The sequence below is a fragment of the Crocodylus porosus genome, unplaced genomic scaffold (assembly GCF_001723895.1).
Source record: "Crocodylus porosus isolate Cpor-Errol unplaced genomic scaffold, CroPor_comp1, whole genome shotgun sequence".
Classification (NCBI taxonomy): Eukaryota; Metazoa; Chordata; order Crocodylia; family Crocodylidae; genus Crocodylus; species Crocodylus porosus.
Genome location: NW_017728928.1, coordinates 19,350,719 through 19,374,044, shown reverse-complemented (window position 1 = coordinate 19,374,044; position 23,326 = coordinate 19,350,719). Strand labels below are relative to the sequence as shown.

At 48.8% G+C, this 23,326-nt stretch overlaps 1 protein-coding gene across 1 annotated transcript in view; it reads left to right on the top strand.

Annotated features, from left to right (window-relative positions):
• Positions 1 to 23,326, top strand: part of USP43 (ubiquitin specific peptidase 43) — a gene marked incomplete at its 5' end in the record, with an annotated part of 191,878 nt that overhangs the window by 40,732 nt on the left and 127,820 nt on the right. The window contains one exon of the mRNA XM_019542826.1: positions 15,946 to 16,052. Within this exon, the coding sequence (XP_019398371.1) occupies positions 15,946 to 16,052 (107 nt within the window). The remainder of the gene's footprint in view (positions 1 to 15,945; positions 16,053 to 23,326) is intronic.

The following is a 23,326-nucleotide window of genomic DNA, read 5'->3' as shown; positions in this document are numbered from 1 at the left end:
CCTTTCCTTTCGTTTCCTGCCAAGCTGTCTCCCATGGAGCAGTAGCTGGTGGTGAGGAGGGAGCAGGCTGCATGTGTGGTGCTGACTCCTCATTTCTAGCAGCACAACTGCATTAAAAGATGCTGAAAAGACCCCACATCACAGAATTGTGCCGCTTCGCTGTGGGAGCGCTTTCTGTGGTTGCTGTAAGGATGTTATGTGGTGACCAATAGGAGGGGAGGTGGCCCCTGCAATAGCCAATGGAAAGAGAGGTGCTCCATGTAGTGGCCAGTAGGAGGGGAGGTGACCCTGGATGACCAATGGGACGGGGCGATGTCTTGGCAATTGCAAACAAATCTCCCTATTAAAATTCTACCCAACCAGGACTCCTGCCTCAAATAGACTGGCCAGGTGATGAGGGGGGAGGTGGCCCAATGGGACAAAGCTGTGGTTTCTTGGCATGGGCCAGAGTTGTCCAGTGAAGCTGTGTGCACCAGCTGAGGTTATTTCACCAGGAACCGCTAACTGCCACCTTCCTGGCCCGCCCCATCATGTGCTCATGGAGCCTCCTAACTGAATCTGTCCTTGTGATGCACCCTGGTCAGAATAAACATGCCAGTTAGATGCTGTGGCCAGATCTGTACTCACCGGCTCGGTAGAAGGAGCAGCTTTAGGTTTGCGCTCTCATATATATGCAATTAAGTCAGTACGTTGAATGCAGATGCCTAAAATTAGTATCCTGGCTTTGTGGAGACACTGCTAGTAGATAACTTGCTTAATTTTCAGAGGGTTTGAGTCCCCAGAGCTCCTGTTGAAGGTAAGGCTGCCCATCTCTCTCACTCCTGTGCAAATAACCATGGACCCTCCCACACTCAGACTAATTCACACCCACACACACATGCATGCTAATTCTCTCCTGCAGTCTTCTACACATACATACAGACGCATGCATTCTCTTTCTCTTGCACGTCCACAGAAGAGAGGCCCTTTTGTTTAAGATATTAGATTGCTGAGCAGCTGAGAAGAAAATTAATTGGCGTCTCTCTCATGCTTGCAGAAGCACAGAGTGAGCTTTGAACTCCTCGCCAGGGCTACATCCCAAAAGAGCTGTACTTTCCTAATTGCCATTGGAGACAGTGACTTGAGGAAAAGGAAAGTTCCAAAGCTTCTTTAAAGCAATAATGTTTTTTTTTTTTATAGGGGAAAGTGGGAGTGGAGAGGAAGTGAATGAAATTTATTATTTATATTACTGTAGTAATAAGGAATCCTAATCATAGACCAGGGCCCCATCATGTTAGCCAGTGTACAAGTAGGACATAAAGATGGTCCTCGCCCCCAAGGAGCTGATGGTCTATGTATAAGATGAAAGGCAATAGATGGGTGCAGACAGCTGGAGGAACGCAAGGGAATGCTGAGACAGTATTGATTGTGATGATGGGGGAGTGGCTCAGTCCTTTTGCAGCCTAACCCTTGTCAGGTAGTTGATGGGACTCATAGCAAAGGAAAGTCTTTCAGGAAGGATATGCAAGAAGACAGGGGTGGCTTTGTCCATATCTACAGGAAGCTTCGTCCCAGCTTGTCAGGTAGCATGGGAACAAGCACGAGGGCATGTATTGAAAATCTAAGTAATCATCCAGTGATGACGGTTGACATTATGGGTGGACCGGAGGCAGGCATTGTGTACTGAATGGGACATAATCAGAAGGGAGGGAATAAGCCACGCAGAGGAAGGTAGTGGAGGGAGGCAAAGAGGGGGACAACATGGGCAAAGTAATGGGCTAGGATAGGCTCACTGTGCCTCCTCGGAGCCTTTGCTTTGCAGCCAGTCAGCCCTGTGTTGTGATCTTTTCAGCTCTCCCTGGCTGCCCTGGGCAGTGCTTCTTTTGGAGGCCTCAGGAACAGTAACAAGTGGTGCTGGTGGCGCAGTCGGGGGCAGCCATTCCACTGCCTCAGTGCTGGATCAGCACCCAGTCACTCGCACCAATGCAAACGCTGCTGATCAGAACAAGTGAGCATTTTGCACTGGTGTAGGGGGCTACACAAAGTGAATGAGAGGCCAGGAAGTGTGTGTGTAGGTTCTAGTTATACCATAGCCCTTGCTGAAGAAATCTTGAGAACTGCACTTGGATACATCTTGAAGAGACATAATTGTTTATAGTCTTTAAATTCCCAGCTCCTTAAAGACAGCAAAACAGCAGGGCAGATGGCAGAATTCATTAGTGTTCTGCTTATATTGCACTTGGCCAGATGGCGCTGTCCTCTTTCCCTTTGGCACTCACTTGCCTTGGGGGATAATGGTGTGTGTTCTTCAGTGGTACTTTTAATCCACTGACGGGAGGTGGGAAACTCAGCTCCATTTGTTTGTGTGTAGATAATCTCTTGAGGCAGGTCAAATTAAATGAAGGGAAATAGCAGTCTTTGGAGATGAAACTCCTTTGTATGGTACAGAGAGGGGAGTAAAAGGGTGTTTGATGGACTGTCCTTGCAAGGGTAGTTGATATGGTCAGAATTTGGACAGTTTGCCTGATGCAATAGGTGGAGTATAGTACAAATAATTTTTCTTTAAATACATTTATAAAGGGCACTTCAGCTAGGCAACATGAACCACCAGTGAGTGTTTTAAGACTTGGAATACTTGTCCCGAGTTGGGTTGTTTTCCCACATATGCTGTGCGACCACTGGGAAATCACTTCTCTGTGGCTTTCTCTTCCCTCCTACTTTTTCTGTTTTTTCTGCCTAGACTATAAACTCTTTGGAGCAGGCACACTCTCACTTCATGAAGGTATAGTGCCTAGCGCAGTAGGATCTCAAGCTTAGTTGGAGGTTCTTGGTGTTTCTCTAATAAAATAGGCTTAAAAATTGGATGGGCTGTGACATGGTTGTCCTTGAGTGTTTTGCTGCAAACCTTCCTCTCTCCATAACTCATTGCTGTAGCAGTATAACTACAATTCTCTGACCTCATTATAGGAGAAGCTCACACTATGTGATGTGTAGTCATTAATTAAGCTTCACAGTATCTTTGGGAGTATGTAATGGACATATAGGAACCTCCTGTCCTATTGTTCACATGCATATGCACCAGAATAGAACTCAACTTCTGTTTAAAAGCATCACTTTAGGACCATTTATGGTGGGAAGGAAGAATGCTGCATCCACTGGAAACTGCAGGGCGAGTTTAGCACTGTGGAATGTCATCATCCCAGTGGGAATTTTCCTTGGGCACCAGACCTAAAAGCTAGGGTTACTGTGTGCCCCGTTTTTGCTGGGATGAACCTGTTAAGGCATCCCATTGGTTTGGTCAGATGAGATTGTGCCATGCATTTGGTGAGAATGCAATGGTAATTGTGCATGAAAAGGAGTTGCTGGCTCTGATATCTCATAGTACCCTGAACCTCCATTGCCCACTTTCTGGTGCTCTGTATCCACTCCCCTCTGCTCTCCTGCATACCCAGCTGAGATCGGAGCTCAGGGACAGCTGAGTGTGCCCAAACATGGAGCAGGAAGCAGATTCAGAGAATACACTCACTCTACTAATAGCCTTTCCCTTACTCACCATGCAATGGGAGCTTCATTGATCCAAAATCTTTGCACAAGGACAAGTGCAAAGTCCTGCACTTAGCACAGGAGAGTACCATGCACTAGTACAGGCTGGGGATCGACTGTCTAAGCAGCAGCTCTGCCGAAAAGGACTTGAGGGTTACAGTGGACAAATAAGTTGGGTATGAGTCAACAGTGTGCCCTTGTTGCCAATAAGGCTAACAGCATACTGGTCTGCATTTGTAGAAGCATTGGCAGTGGATCTAGGGAAGTAATTATTCCCCTCTATTCTGCACTGGTGAGACTGGATCTGGAGTACTGTGTCCAGTTTTGGGCCCCCAACTACAGAAAGGATGTGGACAAGCTGGAGAGAGTCCAGCAGAGGGCAACAAAAATGGTTTGGGATCTGGGGCACATGACTTCTGAGGAGAGGCTGAAGGAACTGGGCTTATTTAGGGTAGAGAAGAAAAGACTGATAAGGGATTTGATAGCAGCCTTTAACTACCTGAAGGGGGGGTGGTTGAAGAGGATGGAGCTACACTGTTTTCAGTGCTGACAGATGACAGAACAAGGAGCAATGGTCTCATGTTGTAGCAAGGGAAGTTTAGGTTGGATATTAGGAAAAACCTTTTCACTAGGAGGGTGGTGAAGCACTGGAAAGGGCTACCTAGCGAGGCGGTGGAATCTCCATCCTTGGAGGTTTTCAGTACCCAGCTTGACAGTCTTGGCTGGGATGATCTAGTTGGAGCTGGTCCTGCTTTGAGCAAGGGGTTGGATTAGATGTCCTCCTGAGGTCTCTTCCAGCCCTAATTTTTTATGAATCTAAAATGCTAAGAATCTTTGATTTATATCGCCTCTGAAAACCCTTCCCAGCAGCACAGAGCCCTTTACCAACAGTCCTGGAGCCCTGCCCCCATTGGGCCTTTGTGTCACAACCCTTTCAAGACAGATCCATCAAGAGGCAGACACAAAGGTGATCCTTCCCTCAGCCTGGGCAGAGTGCAGCAAAGAGATGTCGTTAGCCACATTAATCTGAAGTCAGGTAGAAAGTAGGGTAGATTTGCACCTTATGGACAGATAAAGCAAGCCTGGGAAAGTTCCCGCAGGCCACAGACCCCAAGTACCATAAAGCAATCACAGGCTTTTTGTTTTTTGCAGACAAGACAAAAACAGCTTCTTGCTGAACTTCTGTCTCCAGCACTGTCATGGCCCCGCGTTGCTCAGCCAGGCAGTTCCTTCTGCTTGAGCAAGGTTCTGGGTCCAGGGGAAGCACAGGGCACCAGCCCACTCCTCTTCCCCACAGCGCTTCTGCTCTCCCTTTTCCCAGGCAACAGCTCTTCTCCCTTTCCAGTAGGCTTTCCCTCGTGAGAGGCAGAGCTAGCCAATCTTTTCTTTAGCAGGTCTGGCCTATGACTTAGGGGCCAGCCTGCTCTCCTCTGCCTCCTGAAGAGGTTTCTTCTAGCTGTTTTTCATACAGACCCTATCTGCAGTGGTTATCTGGACTCCGGTGAGTCCAGGTTTCAAACTTCTGCAGGGTGCAGCATTAACAGGAGCAGCTGGGGTATTATTCTGCATGTAAGTATGTGCAGGGGACTTGGACACTTCCATGAAGGGTACAGTTTAAATTCCAAGGTGAACCGACAGGCAGACAGATCTGCTGCCCCGGGTTAGTCCAAGTGCAGAAGGATCCAGCCATCAGTTCTGCATAGAGAGGTGTGCCCAAGGCCCATACAGCATCACCCACCTGGCTTTTTCCCTGGACCTTTGGCTGTGGGTGTGGAAGGGACATTAGGAGTGATACATAGGAAGCTCTTAGTATAAGAGTAGAGGCAGAATGGATCACTGATCCCAGGGTACAAGCTGGAGCTGATGCCTACTAACATGCACTACTCTTGAGCCACTGCAGCATCCTAAGAGCAGCTGACACTAGCAATTTCATACTGAAAATGTGGGTTCAGTGGTGTCCGGGGTCCTGTTTCCACATTCTCACATGCAACAGTTCAGAACCAAATTGGTCTTCCACACGTGTTGTGGTGATTTCAGGTGCCGGAGTGCAGCACAGCAGCGTACGGCTGAATTCCTCAGTGGTGCTGAGCCAACGTGCCTGGAGAATGTGGGTCCTCAGCACATGTCAAAGCCTTATCCTTAGTGGGTTGCACTGCACTTTCCATCAACCCAGGGAAATGTCCAAGCCTTTGAGAGAGTTCTTGGGCAGTGCTAGGCACCTATGACATTCATTAGCCTTTCCTCTCCCTGTTTTGTTGCATTAGGAGAAGGTATCTGCCAATCTTCTCTCCTTTCTCTGCCATGTATATTTATCCTATAACCAAACAGTGCTTGTGATAATGATTTTTTGTGGGTAAGTTCCTATGGCCTTCTGAATCAGTACAACTTTTGGTTTGCTGCCTTCTACTGTCCTCTCTAGTTACAGAGTGAAATCCCAAAGGATCTCTGCTTCATCATTTTCTGTTAATGAATTAGGTTTCTGCTTCCACCACCTCTGATCCCTTGGGAGGTAGTATTGCCCACCCAGGTCCCAATGAAAGGCACCAGCCACTTGGTTATGTCCTTCCCAGTACACACCTTGTGCCAGCCTCAAACAACTAGTGATAGGATGCATTCTAGTCTCAATATACATTTTGCATCCGTCTGTGTTGCACCAGTTTTCAAAATATGGTATCCAAGGCAGTTTCTGTGAAGAACCTGATCTCATGCAGCTGTAATGAGGGCATTAGATGGGCTTATGCAAGCTGTCCTTAGCCCTTTGAATTATCTTCATGAACATTCCTAACAATTTTTATTCACTTTGATGCAGTTTTGTTTCCCACTTCTGCAAATCGTCTTCATGCTCTGCTTGGGTTTCCTTCATGCCTTCCCACAGTTCTCACTTTACGTGCTACTTTTATAACAGCCAGCATACTATGTTCTTTGGGATACTTTGAAAGGGCTCAGTGTTGCCTAAACAGAAGATCTATAGTGTTCCTCAACCCCCTTCTTTCTGTCTAGGTACACAGAGTCTGTCAGTGTTTGCTTTGGTGGGTAAACCTCCATGTATGACAAGTTATTTTCTGGTCACAACCTCTTCTAGAATCCAATCTGTTATACCAGCAACACAAGACAGGACTCATTATTAAATGGCAGAATAAATACAGTCTTTGTGCGTGATGTGTCTGTAGACAGATAAGCAGAATGAACTGCGAGTCCCCTTTGAATATACACTTACACATTTTCCTCATAGCCACCCCCTATGTATATGTGTTCACGTTAAACAAAATCCCTTCCCAGATACACGCAGGCACCAAATGGTCCCAGCCCACCCACGCTGACCTGGCACCACCTCTTCCCATCAAACGTAAGTGCCCAGCTGTAGTGAACACATGTGAAAGGATTTGTGTTCAACTGCAATGCACCCAAATTGCCTCCCCCTGTGTAATTAACTGAAATTACTGATATTGTCAGACTAGTTATTACTTAGAGAATACACTGTAATTTGAAAAGCCTAATATAACTCTTTCCTCATAGTAACCGGCTGCATGCTCCCCCCACCTCAGCTCTCCAGTCTGAAACATGCTCTCAGGTGTAGCTCTGACTTGCTCCAGTTTAAAGGTCCATTTGTTGTGAGCTGGATGTGATGGCAGGTTGGGGGGTGGAAATGATTGCAGTGCTACTTCCTGCAATATCCTAATGGAAAAGCTCCAGATTAACAAAAAGATAGAAGCAGAAATAGATTGGCATGCACCCACATGCATGCCTGCAAGGAGAAGGAGAGATGGGTATCGGTGGAAAACAACGTACATTTTGCAAGTGAAGAGAGATTAAAGCACAGGTATACAGGGCTCGTCATGGGATCAGACCCCAACTCACCCACTGTCCTGCCTCCACCACAGTCAGCTTCTGATGCTTCAGAGGAAGATGCAGAGCGCTGCAGCTGCATGATAATCAGCCAGGTCATGTGGGCAACAGTGAAAGAGAGGGTGTGCGAGAGTGCTTCCCTTAGAGAGTCACTGCTGAGCCAGTTTCCCAGGCTGCTTTTGGACCATCATGGGGAGCAGCTTGTGGTGTCCTGATCACAATTCTCATGGAGCAAATGCCCCCTGATGTGCCATTTCCGATGTGAGTGCTTCATTGGAGCCAGCCCAGCCTCCCAAGCCATCAGGCTGCTAGCACAGGGGATGCTAATGGACACGTTTCTTTCCGCCATCTGTTCCAGCCTCATCACAAATGCAAAAAGCTCATTCTGGGCAATGGTGGTGTGAAGAAGTGACTGGGACTGCTGGGCTGGTCAGGACTGAGGGAGGCATGTGTCTTCTCCAGTTGAGTCACAAATCAAGAGGTGTCCTGGAAGAAGAAAGTGGGGAAGGGAGCTGTTTCCAAGTCAGCGGTCCCTGCAGGTTTCCTGTCACGCGTTCTGGTAGCTAGCGAGGTGAGCTACCCTCACACCTCCAAGCTGAGGGCCCAAGTCACCCTACCCCAGGGTCTCATGGTGCCATCTGCCAGCTCAGAAGGGGGCACTGGCATAAATGACCATGTGAAGCCCAGGATAAGGGTGACCTGGGCTTCTGTAGCCTCCCCAAGGTAAGGTGTTTCCAGCAGGGCAAATAGGAAAAAGCCATGTCGTCTGGGAAGTGGTGCTTCAGGCTCCACCATGACAGGGATGCAGGACACAGATTGTCCCATCACCGTGTGTCACTGCTGGTGTTAATGATGGTGATGGCATCATGTCCCACAGCAACCAGACACTGCTGCTTCTCTTGGGGCACGGAGATGAACAGGAAAATACAAGTTGGACGTCAGTATGAAATGGGCAGGTGCTCAGGGCTGGGCTTTTAGAGCACCTGCTAAAGTGGGCCAGTTTTTTCTGCTGTCTTCCTCCAAAGAAGCGCCCATTGTTTTTACCCATTCTACCTTCATCTGCTGCTGATGCTGTCAGCCACAGGGCAAGCAAGCAAGGGGGCTCAGTGTAGCCTATGGCCATCATGTGCCTCTGCTCTTAACCAGTGTCACTTGTCAAAAACATTTCTATGGCAATACCTTGGCTACCTTCCTCTGAGCTAGCGACCATCACTGGGATCCATGGTTGCTTATTTCCAGGCCCTGAGAGTAGAGAGTTACTTGTCCAGGGCCTCACAGTTGGTGACTGCAAAGCTGGGAATTGACCCAGGTCACCCTGAGCCTAGTCCAGTGCACTGCCCACAGGATGGTGCTACCTTCCTTGTCGTCGTGTGGCCTAGGGGTAAAGTATAGGAGGGGCACTCAGGAAATCCAGGGTGAATTCATGGCTCTGTCACAAGCCTACTGGGTGACTGTGGGAAAGTTGCTTCTGCTGCGTGTGAGGGGTAAGCCTTAGTGCTTTGGTAAAGTGCTTTGAGATCATATGACGGATCAACTCTGCACAAGAGCTGGTGGTTACTGTTCTGCCCCTCACAGGTGCAGTGCAGGCAAAGCCAACCCCATGGCCAGCAGCTCTGGCTCTGCTGTGCTGCCTGGGTTTGTTGCTTTGTCTCGGGCTAAATGGCTTTCTGCAGTGATGCTTCTGTCCTTCAGTCTAAGGTTCACATACGCCACCCTGGCCCTGATTTGATTCTTGGGGTCCATTTGCTATGTGACTGCCTCTCTCTACCTTGGGAAATCCTTCTGGTACATCCCCAGTGCCAGGCCAGGGTTTTCCAAATCATTAAGCCAGGCTGCAGATTTACCTGTCCTCAGGATTTGCCTGTCAGCCTCAGCACAGAGCAAAAGGTCAAAGGAGGCTGAGTAGCCTGTTCAAGATGGTCAGAGCCAAGTTGGGGCTGAGCAGCAGCCACCAGGTCAGACTTCTTCATGCTGTGGCACAGAATATCAAAAACATCTCTATGGAAAGGGTGCAGTTTGCAGCACTGACCCAGAACCCTAGCTAGTGCATCCTGGTGTAGTCCAGCCCAGAGTTGTCCCATCCCACCACCGCCTGATGCCAGCCCTGTGCCGCCAGTCTAGGGCACTTGTGCATCGACTCTTTCTAGAGTCAGTGCCACAGCTCATGATGCTCCTGAGACTGTCACATATTGGGAACCCCTGGCAATAGGTGAGGGTTGGGTCCATTTCATGATGCTCTCTGGGGACCTTCTGCTTACCAGAAGAAACCCCACTGTAGCAGAGAGGTGTTAAGGGTTTGTAGTTGGGAGAGGCAGGGACCCAGAGGAGCCTTCACTGACCAACACCAACCTTTCTGTTTACAGAGTTAGTGAAGAGTGCTGAAATAATGAGAGGTTTTTGAATGGCTAATGTTAATCATGTAATTATCTGTAATTACAGGCTTCGCAAGCCCTCTTATTACTTGTTTGCTTATGCTGGCACTTGTGGTGGTTTAACTGTCTGGTACTCGTGCCCCAGTCTCTCACAACTCCTTCAACAGTGGGGAAGAGCTAAGACCAATGTTTTCCAAAGTATTCATACCTGGGGCACACTTTTTTCTGGATTAAATTATATGGCGCACTCCACTCTTACACTCAAATAGGTGTGGGCGTGTGTGTTTATAAGACATATGCAGTAGTGCCCAACATTTGGCCCCATGGGCTGGATGAGAGGTGCTGGGTCAGTCCATGGGCTGGTTCAGATCTGCGGGCCCAATCGTGGTGCATGGAGCCATGCTGGCTGGGGCCTGATCCTGCCACATGGAACTTGGAAATTTGGCATCAGGGCAGCAGTGTCAGTGTTATTTGCCACTGTTTCCTCAGTGCCAAATTTACAGCCCCATGGGGAGCCCCACAGGCCAGATCTGATACAGATAAAGTAGCATTTTTTGCGATGCAGATCAGACTGTAGGTCTCTGACCCCACAGCCTCGGGGAAGGGGAAAGTACAGCCACTGGAGTCAGAAAATACACGTAGAGATCTGGAAAGGCTTTGCTGCCTAGGATCCTGTTTAACACACTGGTGAATCCCACAAAGACTACAAGGTCCAGCTTACGATGTAGTGGTTGATGCCAGTAATAGCAGCCTACAAGCCAAGTGAACCTGTTGGTTGCAATAGGCATCTACAGAAGGGAGTAGAAGGGTGAATTTATTAGGCCTGTGCGAGTAGACAGCTATTTGATCCGGCTTCAGATCTGGGTGCTTCGGGTGCCAAGGATCCAATCCGGAGATCCGGACCGGGTTTCCGCTTTGATCCGGCCGATGTGGCTCCGAAGCTTCAGAGATGCCTCGGAGAGCTGGCCATAGGGTATAATGGGGAATCAATGAAATATCTATAACTGTGCTGTTTTTTGGCTGATTTGGATGAGAAACTTACAGGGGTGGTAGCCTCTGCTGAGAGCGTGAAGCCTGCCAAGTTTCAAGAAAATCGGTGCAGGGGCTTGGAGGGAACTGCACCCCAAATTGTTGGAAGCAAAACTCATGTTACGTGTATGTGTTACACCACAGGGGGGTGAAAGCTGCAGGCCTGCTAGCCCCTGCTGTGGCCACGAAACCTGCCAGCTGTCAAGGAGATCGGTGCAGGGTGTCTGGGGTCTGGGGCCCTGCACCTCTAGCTGCTGGCAGGCAAAACTCATGACATGGGTGCTTGTGCAACTGTGTCTGTCTTGGGGCACCGGGGGGGGCACAAAACAGGGGGATGGAACGGACTGGGGGGACTACTGCAGGCCTGGCTGCTAACCTATTGTGTTACCAGTTACCAGTCAATCATGATTCACTCAGGGATCAGCTCAGTACACAGTAGCTAGTTACTACATAACAACTTAATGAGCATGAATTAACACCTACAAAATCACAGACTAAGGAGAGGAAATAATCAATACAGACAATCAACTGCCCCAAGACAGGGACAGTCAGCTGCACAGCCATCCATGTCACGAGTTTTGTCTGTCAGCGGCTAAGGGTGCAGGGCCCCAGAACCCCTGCACCGATCTCCTCCACATCTGGCAGGCTTCGTGGCCTCAGCAGGGGCTAGCAGGCCTACAACTTTCACCCCACTGTGCCTTAACACACACAGTATCACCCATGTCACGAGTTTTGCCTGTCAGCAGCTTGAGGTGCAGTCCCCCCCCAAACCCCTGCACTGGACTTCTTAAAACTTGGCAGGCATTGTGGCCTCACCAGGGGCTACCACTCCCGCAAATTTCATCTAAATCAGACAAAAAACAACCAAGTTATAGATATTTCATTGGTTCCCCATTATACCATATGGCTGGATCTCCAGGGCAGCTCTGAAGCTTTTCCGAAGCGGTTCAGAAGCTCCAAACCGCTTTGGAAAGCCTAACGAAGCCAGTGCTTTGATCCTGATGTGCTGCTTTGGACGCCAAAGCGTCCGAAGCTTCTCCGGATCCGAAGCACAGTCCAAAGCCTCGCACAGCGCTAGAATTTATTCCTGCCACTGAGGCTAAGTTAATCAGAAAAGCCTCTTCCAAGCCCAGGGGCCTTGGATCTGTGGCTAAGACTTTTTCCCACTTCTCAGACCTCTGTCCTCCCATCCAGCAGGCCTGGCTTTTCCTGGCTACTTGACACTGCATCGACCACAAGTTTGCACAGGCTGAAGACATGGGGAGATTTGTGCAGGTGGAGCTGTATCTCATCCTTGGTAAGGTTGGCTCTCTGGAGGGTTCCTCTTTAACGGGTGTTTTTGGGCATGTGGCTCTGTAGGGATCTGTGGCACATGATCTTTCCTAGACTGCACAGTCCTCAGGTCTGGGTAATCTCTCACCTGAGTTAAGTATTCTGCGTATAACCTGGAGGGAATGTGTCACAGTGCAGGGCAGTGGAAGCCTACAGCCAAGCAGCTTATTTAGCAGTAGTAGCCTACAGCAACCTTTGAGCAGCTGTGGTTTGAATTATCAGAGCTTTGTCTGAAGTGAGCCGCCACCTGCAACTGGCCTGCTGCCATGTGTCACCAAATGCTGTTGAATTACCCTGACACTCAGTTGTCATTGTTGTCCTGGCTTCACAGGCCAGATACAATCCCTTTTTCAGGCTGTATCCAGCCTGTGGGCCATGGGGTGCCAACCCCTTGTCTAAAGGTTTTCTGCAGCCCTTAGAGGAGCCTGAGCCCCTACTGAGACCACCCGAGTGTTGTCTTCACTGTCTCCTCTGGCAGGCTGCCAGCATGGAGCAAATCTCACTCTTGAGCACAGCAAAGGAGTCCAACCTCAGTTAAACAGGAAGGGCAGCCTCATCATAGTGACCCTACAGAGCACTCCCCATAGCCTCTTCTCTTATGGGTTTAGGGTATTTCCCTAGGAGGCTGAATTAGGTGCTCCCTGTTGCTCATCTTCAGCAGAGCTGGGCAGTTTGTTGGTATCAGTATTGCCCTGAGTTTGGCAGCCAGTGTTGGCCTGGGTGACCATTGGCTGGATTGTAAATGCAGCTGCTGTTTGCTTTTAAACATGCCATTAACATGCACTGACTATTCCCAGACTCCAGGCAATGACCCCAAGAGGCATTTGCCAGTTAAATAGTTTTGAAGAGTTCCCTGCTCTAGAATCCTGACAGATAATTTCTACCTCCCTGACAGCGTTAGCTGCCATCACTTGAGCACAAGCTATAAACACCAGCAGTTGCCTGAAGCCTCTGCTCTTCAATTTTGTACAGCAGGAGCAACAAAGATTTATCACGTCTTTGGATGAAATTGCAGTCTGCTCCCACTGCCTGTGTGATACAGTCTGGAACCACAACTACAGACCCACCTGGTGCTTCCCTAAATCTTTCTGGGGTGTTGTTTCTGATGGCAGTATTGGACTGTGTGCAGAAAGGGCCACTGGTTCATCAGGACAATCGCAGACAAATATATGAGCAAGGCTCTGGCTATTGGACCTGGTGGTGTTAACTCGGGAGTTGGGTTTCAAACCTCCTGGGTTCTGGGGTGATCTGTCAGCCGATCAGTTCTTGAGTAAGTTACTTTACTGTCATTGTGCCTCAGTTTACCCTCTGGAACCACATTTACTGAACTACAATGGCTGAGCTCCGTGCTGTTTTTGAAAGGTGCATAGAAGGGATGCTAGGGAAATGCAAGGCAGTCTTGTTTTATATCCTTATTAGCAGAGTCCTGCTTCACACCTGCCTTGCAGAAATTGACACCAGTTGATACATTTATTTAATGCTCCTTTTCTGATCATTTACTTAAGGTTAATTAGTGCCTGGAACACTTTTCCTCTTGTGCGTGCTGCACACAGAATAGCTCTTAAGCACAGGTGCACACTGCTGAGAAGCATGTACACACACGATTTCACCCTCACACATGTACTCTCCCTCTTTCACACGTACTTGCACTTGCGTGCACATTCCCCATCTCTCGCCTGCCCTTCGCACCAACCCGGCTCTGGGGAGAGGAGTTTGCGATTGACAGCAGGTGGCGTGGAGAAGCCTGCTGTGTGCAGCAGGTGCCTGGGAGGGTGTGAGCTGCTGACTCCTGCTGAGTTGTGCTGCCCAACTGCTGGGTTTCACTGGGGGGAGGGAGGGGGGGCGTTCATAATGTTGCGTTGCTGTCTCAGAAATGCAGTGTCACCCACCTGAGCTGGAGCTCTCCGTTATTAAACTGTCCCCCCAACCCTGTTCACCTTCTCCGTGCAAGGAGAGGGATGAGAACTGCTAACACATGAATGGATTTTATTAATTTCATTGTTTCATCAATTCACTAAGCAACCATTAGATTGCTTCATCTGACTCCTTTATATCACAGGCTATTGTGATTTACCCCATGTACGCTGTATTGAGTCCATTAACTTGTATTTGTTGAAGAAGCTTCCAGAAAAGCATCCATTCTGATCTGGAGGCCCCAAGGGATAGTAAATCTACCAGTTCTCTTGGCCTTTTTTTAGAGGTTAGTCACCCTTGCTGCTAAAACGATTGTGCCTAACTTTGATTTAGAATTTGTCTGGCTTCAACTTCTTATGCCTCTGCCCACTAGATTAAAGAGCCTTTTAGCACTTAATGTTTTTCTTGCCCTGGAGGTACTTGTACAATGGAATCAAGTGACCCCTTGATCTTCTAAGTTAAACAAGATTGGGCTCCTGAAATCTCACTTGAAGGCAGTGGATCTCAAACCTTCTGAACAGCTGGCCTCTGTTAACCCTCAGCCTCTCTCACAGACCAGCCTGTGCACTTACCTTCAGACTTCTGGTAGAAAAGATGCAGGGGAGTGATCTGTGGACCACTTCGCACAGCCTTGCTGACTACCAGTGCTCCACGTAAGGGACGTATTTTCTCTCTCTAAGGCATTATCTCCAATCCTTGAACCATTCTTTTGTCCCTTTTCTGGACTCGTTGTACTATCTTGGCATCCCTTTTCAAATGTGGGCCCCAGACCTGTGTGCTGTATTCACCACTGTTAGATTCAGAGGTAAAATCACGTCCCTGCTCCTCATTGCTCCCCTGGTTATCATTCCAGTCCGGGTCCAGCTGCCTACGTCCTGGCCAAAACCTCACACCTGCCCCTCTCCTTCTCTCCAGTCACTTTTGTTGCTCTTCCTTCCACTCCTTCATGGTGATCAGTATTTTTCTGGAGCAAAATTGCATTCAGTGTGCAGAGTGCTGGGCATAAATCTCTCCCAGTGCATCTTTCTTCTTGGGGCACTCAACAGCCTTAGGCATGTCACTTAAGGGTACAGAGTGAAAGGCAAACTGTGGGCTGTCTGTATGTCCCCTAAGCACTCACTTCTGTACTTCTCTGTGCTTGAATATCATGTTCCTCTTGCATAGTAAAATTTCCATCCCCCTGAGATTTGGCATCTCCCTGGGCTTCCCTTGTTCTTGCATGGCTCCTTCTCACTAAAGTATAGGCTGGGCTCTTGGCTGCTGCTCCTAATCTGCTTCTTGCAGTGGCTGGCTCAGCTGGAAGCGTGGGTCATTTTCCCTCCAGCTTGTAACCTACCCAGTTTGCAATGAGGACATAGGATAAGTCATTTAAGTGCTGTTAGACCTCTATTGCCTTCCCACAATTCTCCCATGAACCCAGAAAGACAGACAAGTTCTCCTGCAGTTTCCTGCAACATAACGATAGGGTGTTTCTGCTTGCTAAAAACAGTGAGATGTGACATGCACAGGGAAGTGAGGCTTGCTGCAGTTGTGAGGATAGTCACTCTGATCACCAGGCTGTTCAGTGTGGACACTCAAACCTAGAGACTGCCAACCACTTACGTTATCTCTGCAGTGAAGATGGGCGCACATGGAATTGCTGATTCTGGGGCTGCTCCACAGTGGAGTTTCTGTAGGTTGTAACAGTGTTGTTAGGCATGTGGTTTGTATTCGAGTGGGTCAGAAACTAGGAGGCAAAGCATGAGTTGTGGAGAAGCAGAGGCAGAGATGAGCTTGGAGGCAAGTTCTCTTTTAGGAGAAATTATTGATAACCCCCAGAGGGAATGGAGTGCAACAAAGGATATGGGGGTACTACTAGCAAAGTGTTGGTGATCTTTACCAGCTGTTTTATGTTCTCCTAATCCCATTCATTTCTTTGCTCCCTCTGCAGCCTCAACCTGATGTTGATGAGAGCGGTGGCTCTGGAAGCACCCAACCAGCCTCCCAGCTTCCCAGGGGACAGAGCTTCGTGCAGAACCATTTCCAGGCACAGTACAGGTAAGTGGGGAGGAGGGGGAGGGATGTCTTGTATCACCAGACCTTCCTGCCCCATCCTTTGCTGTGGAGCTCACAAACCTCCCCCACCCCAGACTTCACCCTGAGCAGCGAGCTGTGGAGAGGTGATGGTACTGAGAACATGGTACTTGGGTTCAGGACCAGCCGTCAGCCACTTGTGGCACCCGGAGCTAAAACATAGTGGGTTTCCAAAATAAACAGGTGGTGCTGGGAAGGGATCCTGCTACGGCAGATGAATGGAAACCTCTTGTGGCTTTTGCTGCCTAGGAGTATAACCTGCAGCTGCCACATATGACTCGTGGCCAGGATCTGTCCTCTCCTACTTGATTGGAAAGAGAGAGTCACTGCAGAGAGATAGATACACGGGGATTACAGGAGTGTGTGTGACATCTCTTGGGGCTCTGCCACTCTTGGAGCATAAATTGGGACCTGTCTACACCTCCCTCTTTATGTCACCACTTGCCCATGCACACGCATTTTTCCAGCCAAGAGTTCTGCACAGACATGGGTACACATGCATGCATGTGCTTTCCCAACTGATAGTGAGCTCTCATATACACTCATGCACATACACAGAGATGACAATTTTTAAGGATGTGCTTAAGACAGTCAGAAACATAATGATGCCACAGCCCCTTCTTGCCCTCTCCCCTTACATATGTTCTAGTCGCACCCTGCTTACTAGTGAACACACACAGCTTGTCCTCCTGTTAGCCCTGCAGAGCCACCTGGGGTGGGAGAGCAGGTGGGACTCTCCCTTGGGCAGCTGAGACTGCAGGAACCTTACTTGTTGGGGATGATATCAGAGGCAGAAGGTACCGAGCTGGGTTTCTAGATCGTAGGCTGAGTTTGTGGTACTGCACTGGAAAATCACCTTTACAGCTGTAAACTGATACAATTTGCTCTGAAGGTGGTTGAAAGAGAGCCCTTGCTGGGCATGTTTAGAGCTTCATGACTTTAACTGCACTTTAAACAACCCCTGATGTTTTCCATTGCTGCCATGACCATGCTGTGGAATAGTTAGCTGGACGAGTCCGTGACAAGGCTGTGAGGCTAAAACAGGCTATCCCTGCAAAGATCCATTCTAGGTGACATCCCTAATAGCTAATACTTCACTGGCACCTTTCATTCAACTGTCCTGAAGTACTGTGCAGATTTTATAGACAGGTACAGGGGAGCTGCTTCCCCCATTAATGAAATGCAGCCACTTATGGGGTGGAGCATGAAAGCAGGCAGCCATCCTCTGCTGTACTTTGTATAACGGTTTAGGATGGAACGAGAAGAAGATGATTATACCCAACCCAAAATACAGGAGGAATTTTGGGTGGGAAAAGGGTAATGATACATCTTGCAAATCAGCCATGAACCTTGGATGACACCCTCACTCTTGAAGTGCTATGGGACCTATAAAGTCTGTGTGGAAAGGGCATGGACTTTATTTTTAATCTGAAAAGCAACACCCTAAAGCAGTTTTGCACCCCAGAACTGCACGTATGCTGGGTTGGGTGGTGTGTCAGAATAGAGGTCCCCCTGCTGCCCCTCCAGCATGCTCAAGTGCAGGTACTGCAGGAAGCAGCTGCTTCTAGTTCTTGTTGCTGCTGTGCAAATGCTATGGTCATGCTGGTTTGTGGGCAGCCAGGTCTGGGAATCTTTTGGGCCATGGGGGAGCAATCGGGAGCAGAAGGAATGTGCAGAACCTGGGAAGCCAGAAGCTGGGAGGTCAATCTGAAGAGCTGAGTCAGAAAGCGGGAAGGTCCGGCACAGCTTGGAGTTGAAAGGAAAGCTGGGTCAGGTAGCCAGGAGATCAAGCCAGGAGCTGGCTTAGGAAGCTGAAGGGTGACGGCTGAACATGGAGTCCAAGGGCAAGCTGTGTCAGGTAGCCAAGGGACTAGTCAGAGCTGGTAGAGGCACAAGCCAGGGGTCAAGCAGCCTGGGTACAGGTTTAGCCCTGCTGCCCAGACATTTCCGCTTCTGCATCAGGAGTTTATATGGGAAGAGATGGTGGGGTCAGCAGACCCTGGCTGGCCACCCCGGATGGCAGGGAGTGAGTGAATGACCAGATCCAGAGGGAAATTTCTGGCTGGTTTGCTTGACCTGAATGTTCAGCCAGAGAGGTGGCAGGCTGGGATGAGTGGCTGTGCCAGGCAGGCTGAGACCCCAGGATTGAAGCCATGGCCTCACAGTTGTTTAGGATTTACTGTGGACATGTTACTCTGAGGCATCAGATTCTGGCTGTGTCTGGAGATGGGGGACTGGATCACAGAAAAGTAGGGCTGGAAGGGACCTCACAGTTATCTAGTTCTGCTCTCCGCTCAAGGCAGGATCATCCCTGACTAAAACATGCCAGCTAAGTGTCTGTCCAATCTGCTCTTAAAAATAATTATTCGAGCAGTTACAACAGTCACGGGCCAGGATCCTATTGTGTTAGGCACTAGGCAAACGCGGCAAAAAGGTGGTTCTTGCTGTAGGGAGTTTCCAGTCTAAGTAGATTAGTAGTGTTGGCAGCACACTTTCTGCTAAGCCTCCAGGAGCATAATATGCTTGGAACAGAGGTTAGTAGAGCTGAACCGGGAGAGTGGAATGGAATCGGTAATTGTTGCGGCTCTGTAGGAGGCCTGTTGATTAGGTGATTTCATCGCCCTGAGAGTGCTGTTCAAATGCAGAACACTGCATCAGCCACAGACACACAGGGAAGATCAAGAGTGACACCTCCACTTTGCATATTGGACACTAAGGCACGGGCAATCAGCCGGTCCAGGGCCGTGGAGCACAAGAGCCAGGATAAGTTCTCTGTACTGTCAGGCTCAAAGTCCTGCGTTTGCACCACAAATTTACATGGGGTGGCAATGTGGTACAGGGAGTAGGGTGCTGACCTGAGAGCCAGGCGACTGGTTCAGCCACTGACCTGTGACCTTGTGAAGGTCACTCTACCTCGCTGTGCCTCTGCTTCCCCTCCCACACTTTGTCTGTCTTGCCTACTTGCTGTGTAAATTCCTGGGGACAGTCACTGCCTTTTGCTAAATGTTTGCATAACACCTCCCACAATAAATCCCTGACCCGAGCTGGAGCAGGTGCTTGTCTCAGATCACTGGTAATGCTAATTGTAACAAACCCTTTCTTGGGCATTTAAGAGATTTAAAGGTGTGTTTGTCTCAATACTACCTGGCTAAGAGAGGCAGAGAAAGTCCTGAAGAGCGTCAAAAATTGCCCTAAACACAATGCTCAGTCCTGTATCAGAAGCACAGCTGTTACTGTTAAAAACTCTCCGTTGCCAGTGATTACTGTGGGCTGGTGCTTGTGATCATTGTGAACTAAAATTTCTCTGTGCTTCGAATAGGAAATAACAGTTGTTCAAGTCTGTTGACTTTTGGGGGCAAATCTTCTCAAAGTGCCACACCTACTTAGATCCTCAGCCCGATTTCCGGAGCTGTGGAGATCAGCATTCATACTTTCAGATCTTTTGAAGACTTGTCCAGCTCTTGGCTTTTTTTCGTTTTTATTTTAGTAATGTTGCTACAATAGAAAATGAGAAGTATCAGGTTGGAATCCTCCAGACTGACTCGGTTCCTTGAGAGATTATTCCAAAGGTGTATAGTTTGCCTGTTGTTGCTTCTCCATGAACCAAGACTATCACAAAGACATCTGCTTCCCCCAAATCTGACAGTGCAGCATTATGCATTTCAGAGAGCTGGTAGCATTGATGCTATTCCAGGAAAGAAGACTTAATAAGTAGCAATCTTGCTGAGATATTCATGTGCCTTTTACCACTGCTGTCTGAATGTAAATGATCAGAAGAACCAATCTGGAAATAAAATTTCAAAACTTGTTTAGAAACAAGATGGCAAAAATCCTCATCGTAAAGAGTGCTAGAACTGTCGTGGGTCGAACTGCTGCATACAAGGACGGCTCTCGGGCAGTCTCTGAAGGGGGTGGTCTGGGAGACGCTCAGAGGGGAGCCTGCCAAGAAACACTTAGCTGCTACAGGGGGTGACGTTGGTTGTTCCCTAGATCAGCAGGGGGGCAACTCTTCTGGCAGGTGTTCCACGAATTTGCCTGGCACCCTTCCGACGTGCCACTCCAGCCCCCTTTCCCTGCCCAGGGGTGGATGGTGCTTCCTGTCCTATCCCACTGCTCAGCTTTCTGCTCCTTGCTCTATCTACCACTGTGCTGCCTGTCCCTTTCCTGATCTGCCATGTGCCCCACATGACACTTGTGGCACATGTTCCACAGATTGGCCACCCCTGCTCTAGATGGTGCTGCTCTGCAGCCTCTCACTAGACAAGCACCCTGGCATTTGAAGCCATTAAATAGCCAAAGACATTTTGTTTGTAAAAGATGATGTGTTAACTCTGGGGTTCCAGCATAGTCCATCTGACCTCCAATAGCATGACAGGGGTGGGGGAAGCAGGGCACTAGCCCTGGGTGCTGACTATGAGGGGGTGCCAGAATCTGCCCATAGAAATCTTTACCATGTCAAGGGCAACCCTATGCTGCCCAGCTATAGGAGTAGGGCAGCACAGCCCTAGACGCAGCAGTGCATCGGCAGGGGGGAGCGGAGGGGGAAGGAAATGGTGCTTTCTCCCCCTTCACCCTGGGGAGTTTCTCCCAGCCGGCATAGTCCAGTGCCCAGCAGCATATCTTGGGTGGGTGGAGGGGGAAATGGGAGCCCATGGGCAGCTTCCAGGAAGCTTGCTGTCTCTACAAGATTGCTGTCTCTGTTGCTGCTGCCCGAGCTTTCTGCACGGGGAAAGCAGCTTCTATTGCTGCTGTCACCACTGCTGCTGCTCTAACCGCGCTGGCTTCAGTGGCCGCAGCAGCAGCTGCCTTCTGTGTAGAAAGACTAAGCAGGTACGACTTCTCTTCCCCTCCCCACCCCTGCGCTGATTGGCATACCCCCACTCCTACTTCCACCCTGGGTGCTGAATGAGCTTGCTATGCCTCTGCTGACTTCCCAGGTTTCTTGCTCTGGTTTCAATTAATGATAATTTTCTTCATTACTGCTGGTCCTGATTTCATAGACGGTTGATCAGTCCCACCCTGGTGGCTGTCCAGATGGGTACAGTGATTTTTTTTTTTAATCAAGTCAAAGGGAAAAAAAGAGCTGTAGCATTGTTACTGGAGAACACAGGTGAGCACTATGATTGTGCTCCAGCTAAATTTCTGAGTAGAGTAACAGCAAACAGACCTAGTTTGCCTCCACTCAGCAAGCAGAAGGAGAAGATAACACCTGCCCAGTCAGGGTACAGCTGACAGGCATTAGCATACCTGGTAAGACTGAGGGAATGTCAGATGGGCATTAGTTGATTAGGAGGCTTAGAGATTAGGGCGTTACATTTATTCCTCTGCACGTCGCATCACAGTCTGTGCACGGGTGCATTGAAGCCTTGGCTCTGGAGTGGGGAGGGAGGGAGAGCAGAAACAAACGGGTTAGTGGGGTGATCGGTACGCTTCAGCTTTGCTCAATTTTGTGGTGGAGATTTGCTCTAAACTCCTTTGTAAGTGCCACAAGTCACAGCACATATATTGTCAGCACTCGGAAAAGTGCCAGGAAAATCCAGTGCTCCCTGCAAATGGATTAAATTAAATGGACCCATTCAGCAACAGTGAGTTCCTGTGTATTATTGTGGTTATAACTTGGTAACTTGGAATACTCACTAAGTAACTCACCTGTCGTCTCCAATGAGTTCAGTTTGTATATAAGCTCTCCAAGGTAGGGCCAGGTTGTCCTCGGTGGTTTTTAGAGCACTGCGCACCTTGGCAGCACTCTGTAAATAATAAACCACAGTGAATAAGTAATCTGAGACAGTTGATGCAAGCCTCGATTGATCAGATATTCTGGGCTGTGGAGGAAGTGTTTTCTGTCACTCAGTAGGAGACAGCCTGGCTTCTGATCTAGCACTGAAACTGCCCCATTGTGGTTTGAGAGGTCTTGGTGCCACTGAAGGTGGCATCTTTGGGCATTTTTAAATGTGCATGCATCGCAATGCCAGGCACTTTGAAAAGCACCTGATGCTGTGATGCATGCAGTTGTATAAGCGGCAAAATAAGCATCAGCTCTGAGAAAATGCCGGCGGCATGCTTTTGAACTAAAACGCCTCAGAGATGCCTTAGTTCAAAAGTGCACCACCACCATTTTCTATGGCAGGTCTCCGGCATATCACTGGAAAAAAAGTATGTGTATAAATGCCCTTTGAGACTAGGTGGATGGCAGAGATCCTAACCACCGGTGGTCCATAAATGTCGTTTGATAACGGTGGGATGTGGGTTCATTTGGGTCCAGCCAGACGACTAACTCTCATAATAGTCGCATTCTGCTTTCCCCAGACTCCCTTTCTAGATTCCTTTGCAAATTGTTTCTTTCACTGAGCTATAGTGTAATTGTTGGGGTAGGGTGCTAAATAGATGCCTCATTCCCCCCAGGGTCTATTATCATTATTTAGCTGTAGATCAAAGTAGCTGTGTCTTCATGTGTGTATGCACCCTGACTTGGTGTTCTCTGAGTGAATTACACTATGTAAATGGAAACGATTATTATGATTAAGATTTAAATTGGAATGGATTGAAAAGGGTCTGAGGTGTGGATGTGGAGAGCATTGTTGTAGATGGGTTGCTGGTGAGTGGATGTGATAATTTTATCTGTGTGGTTCCTACCATTCACTTAGATATACTAAGCAAGCTCTGTTGCTGGCTGATGACAGATCTGGTCTCCTTGGAGATCTCTTTAAGCCCCAGCTGTTACTCTGATTGCTATTATTATCTGAAGAGCTGCACACACAAATATTTTGCCAACCTTGAATGGAGGTATGAGCACAAAGGGTGTGATTTGGGGCCTGCTGTGGCTCCCATAATTAGACAAAGGTCAAGGATAAAGTTTCTCATATTCCCCACTGAAGAAAGTGGGGAAGGTGTTGGCTTTGATTTCCAGGCACATGGTTGCTGTAGGATGAGAAAGCTTCTGACTGGACGAGGGGGTAAAAAGCACCCTGTTCAAATTTGCAGATGACACTAAGATGTGCGGAGAAGTGGGCATGCCAGAAGGGAGGAATAGGCTGCAGTTGGACCTAGACAGGTTACAGGGGTGGGTGGACGAGAATAGGATGGGATTCAACACCGACAAGAGGGATGTGGACAACATGGAGATGGTCCACAGGAGGGCCACTCGTATGATCAGGGGACAGCAGGGCAGGCCCTACGAGGAGAGGCTACGGGACCCGAACCTGTTCAGCCTCCACAAGAGAAGGCTGAGGGGGGATCTT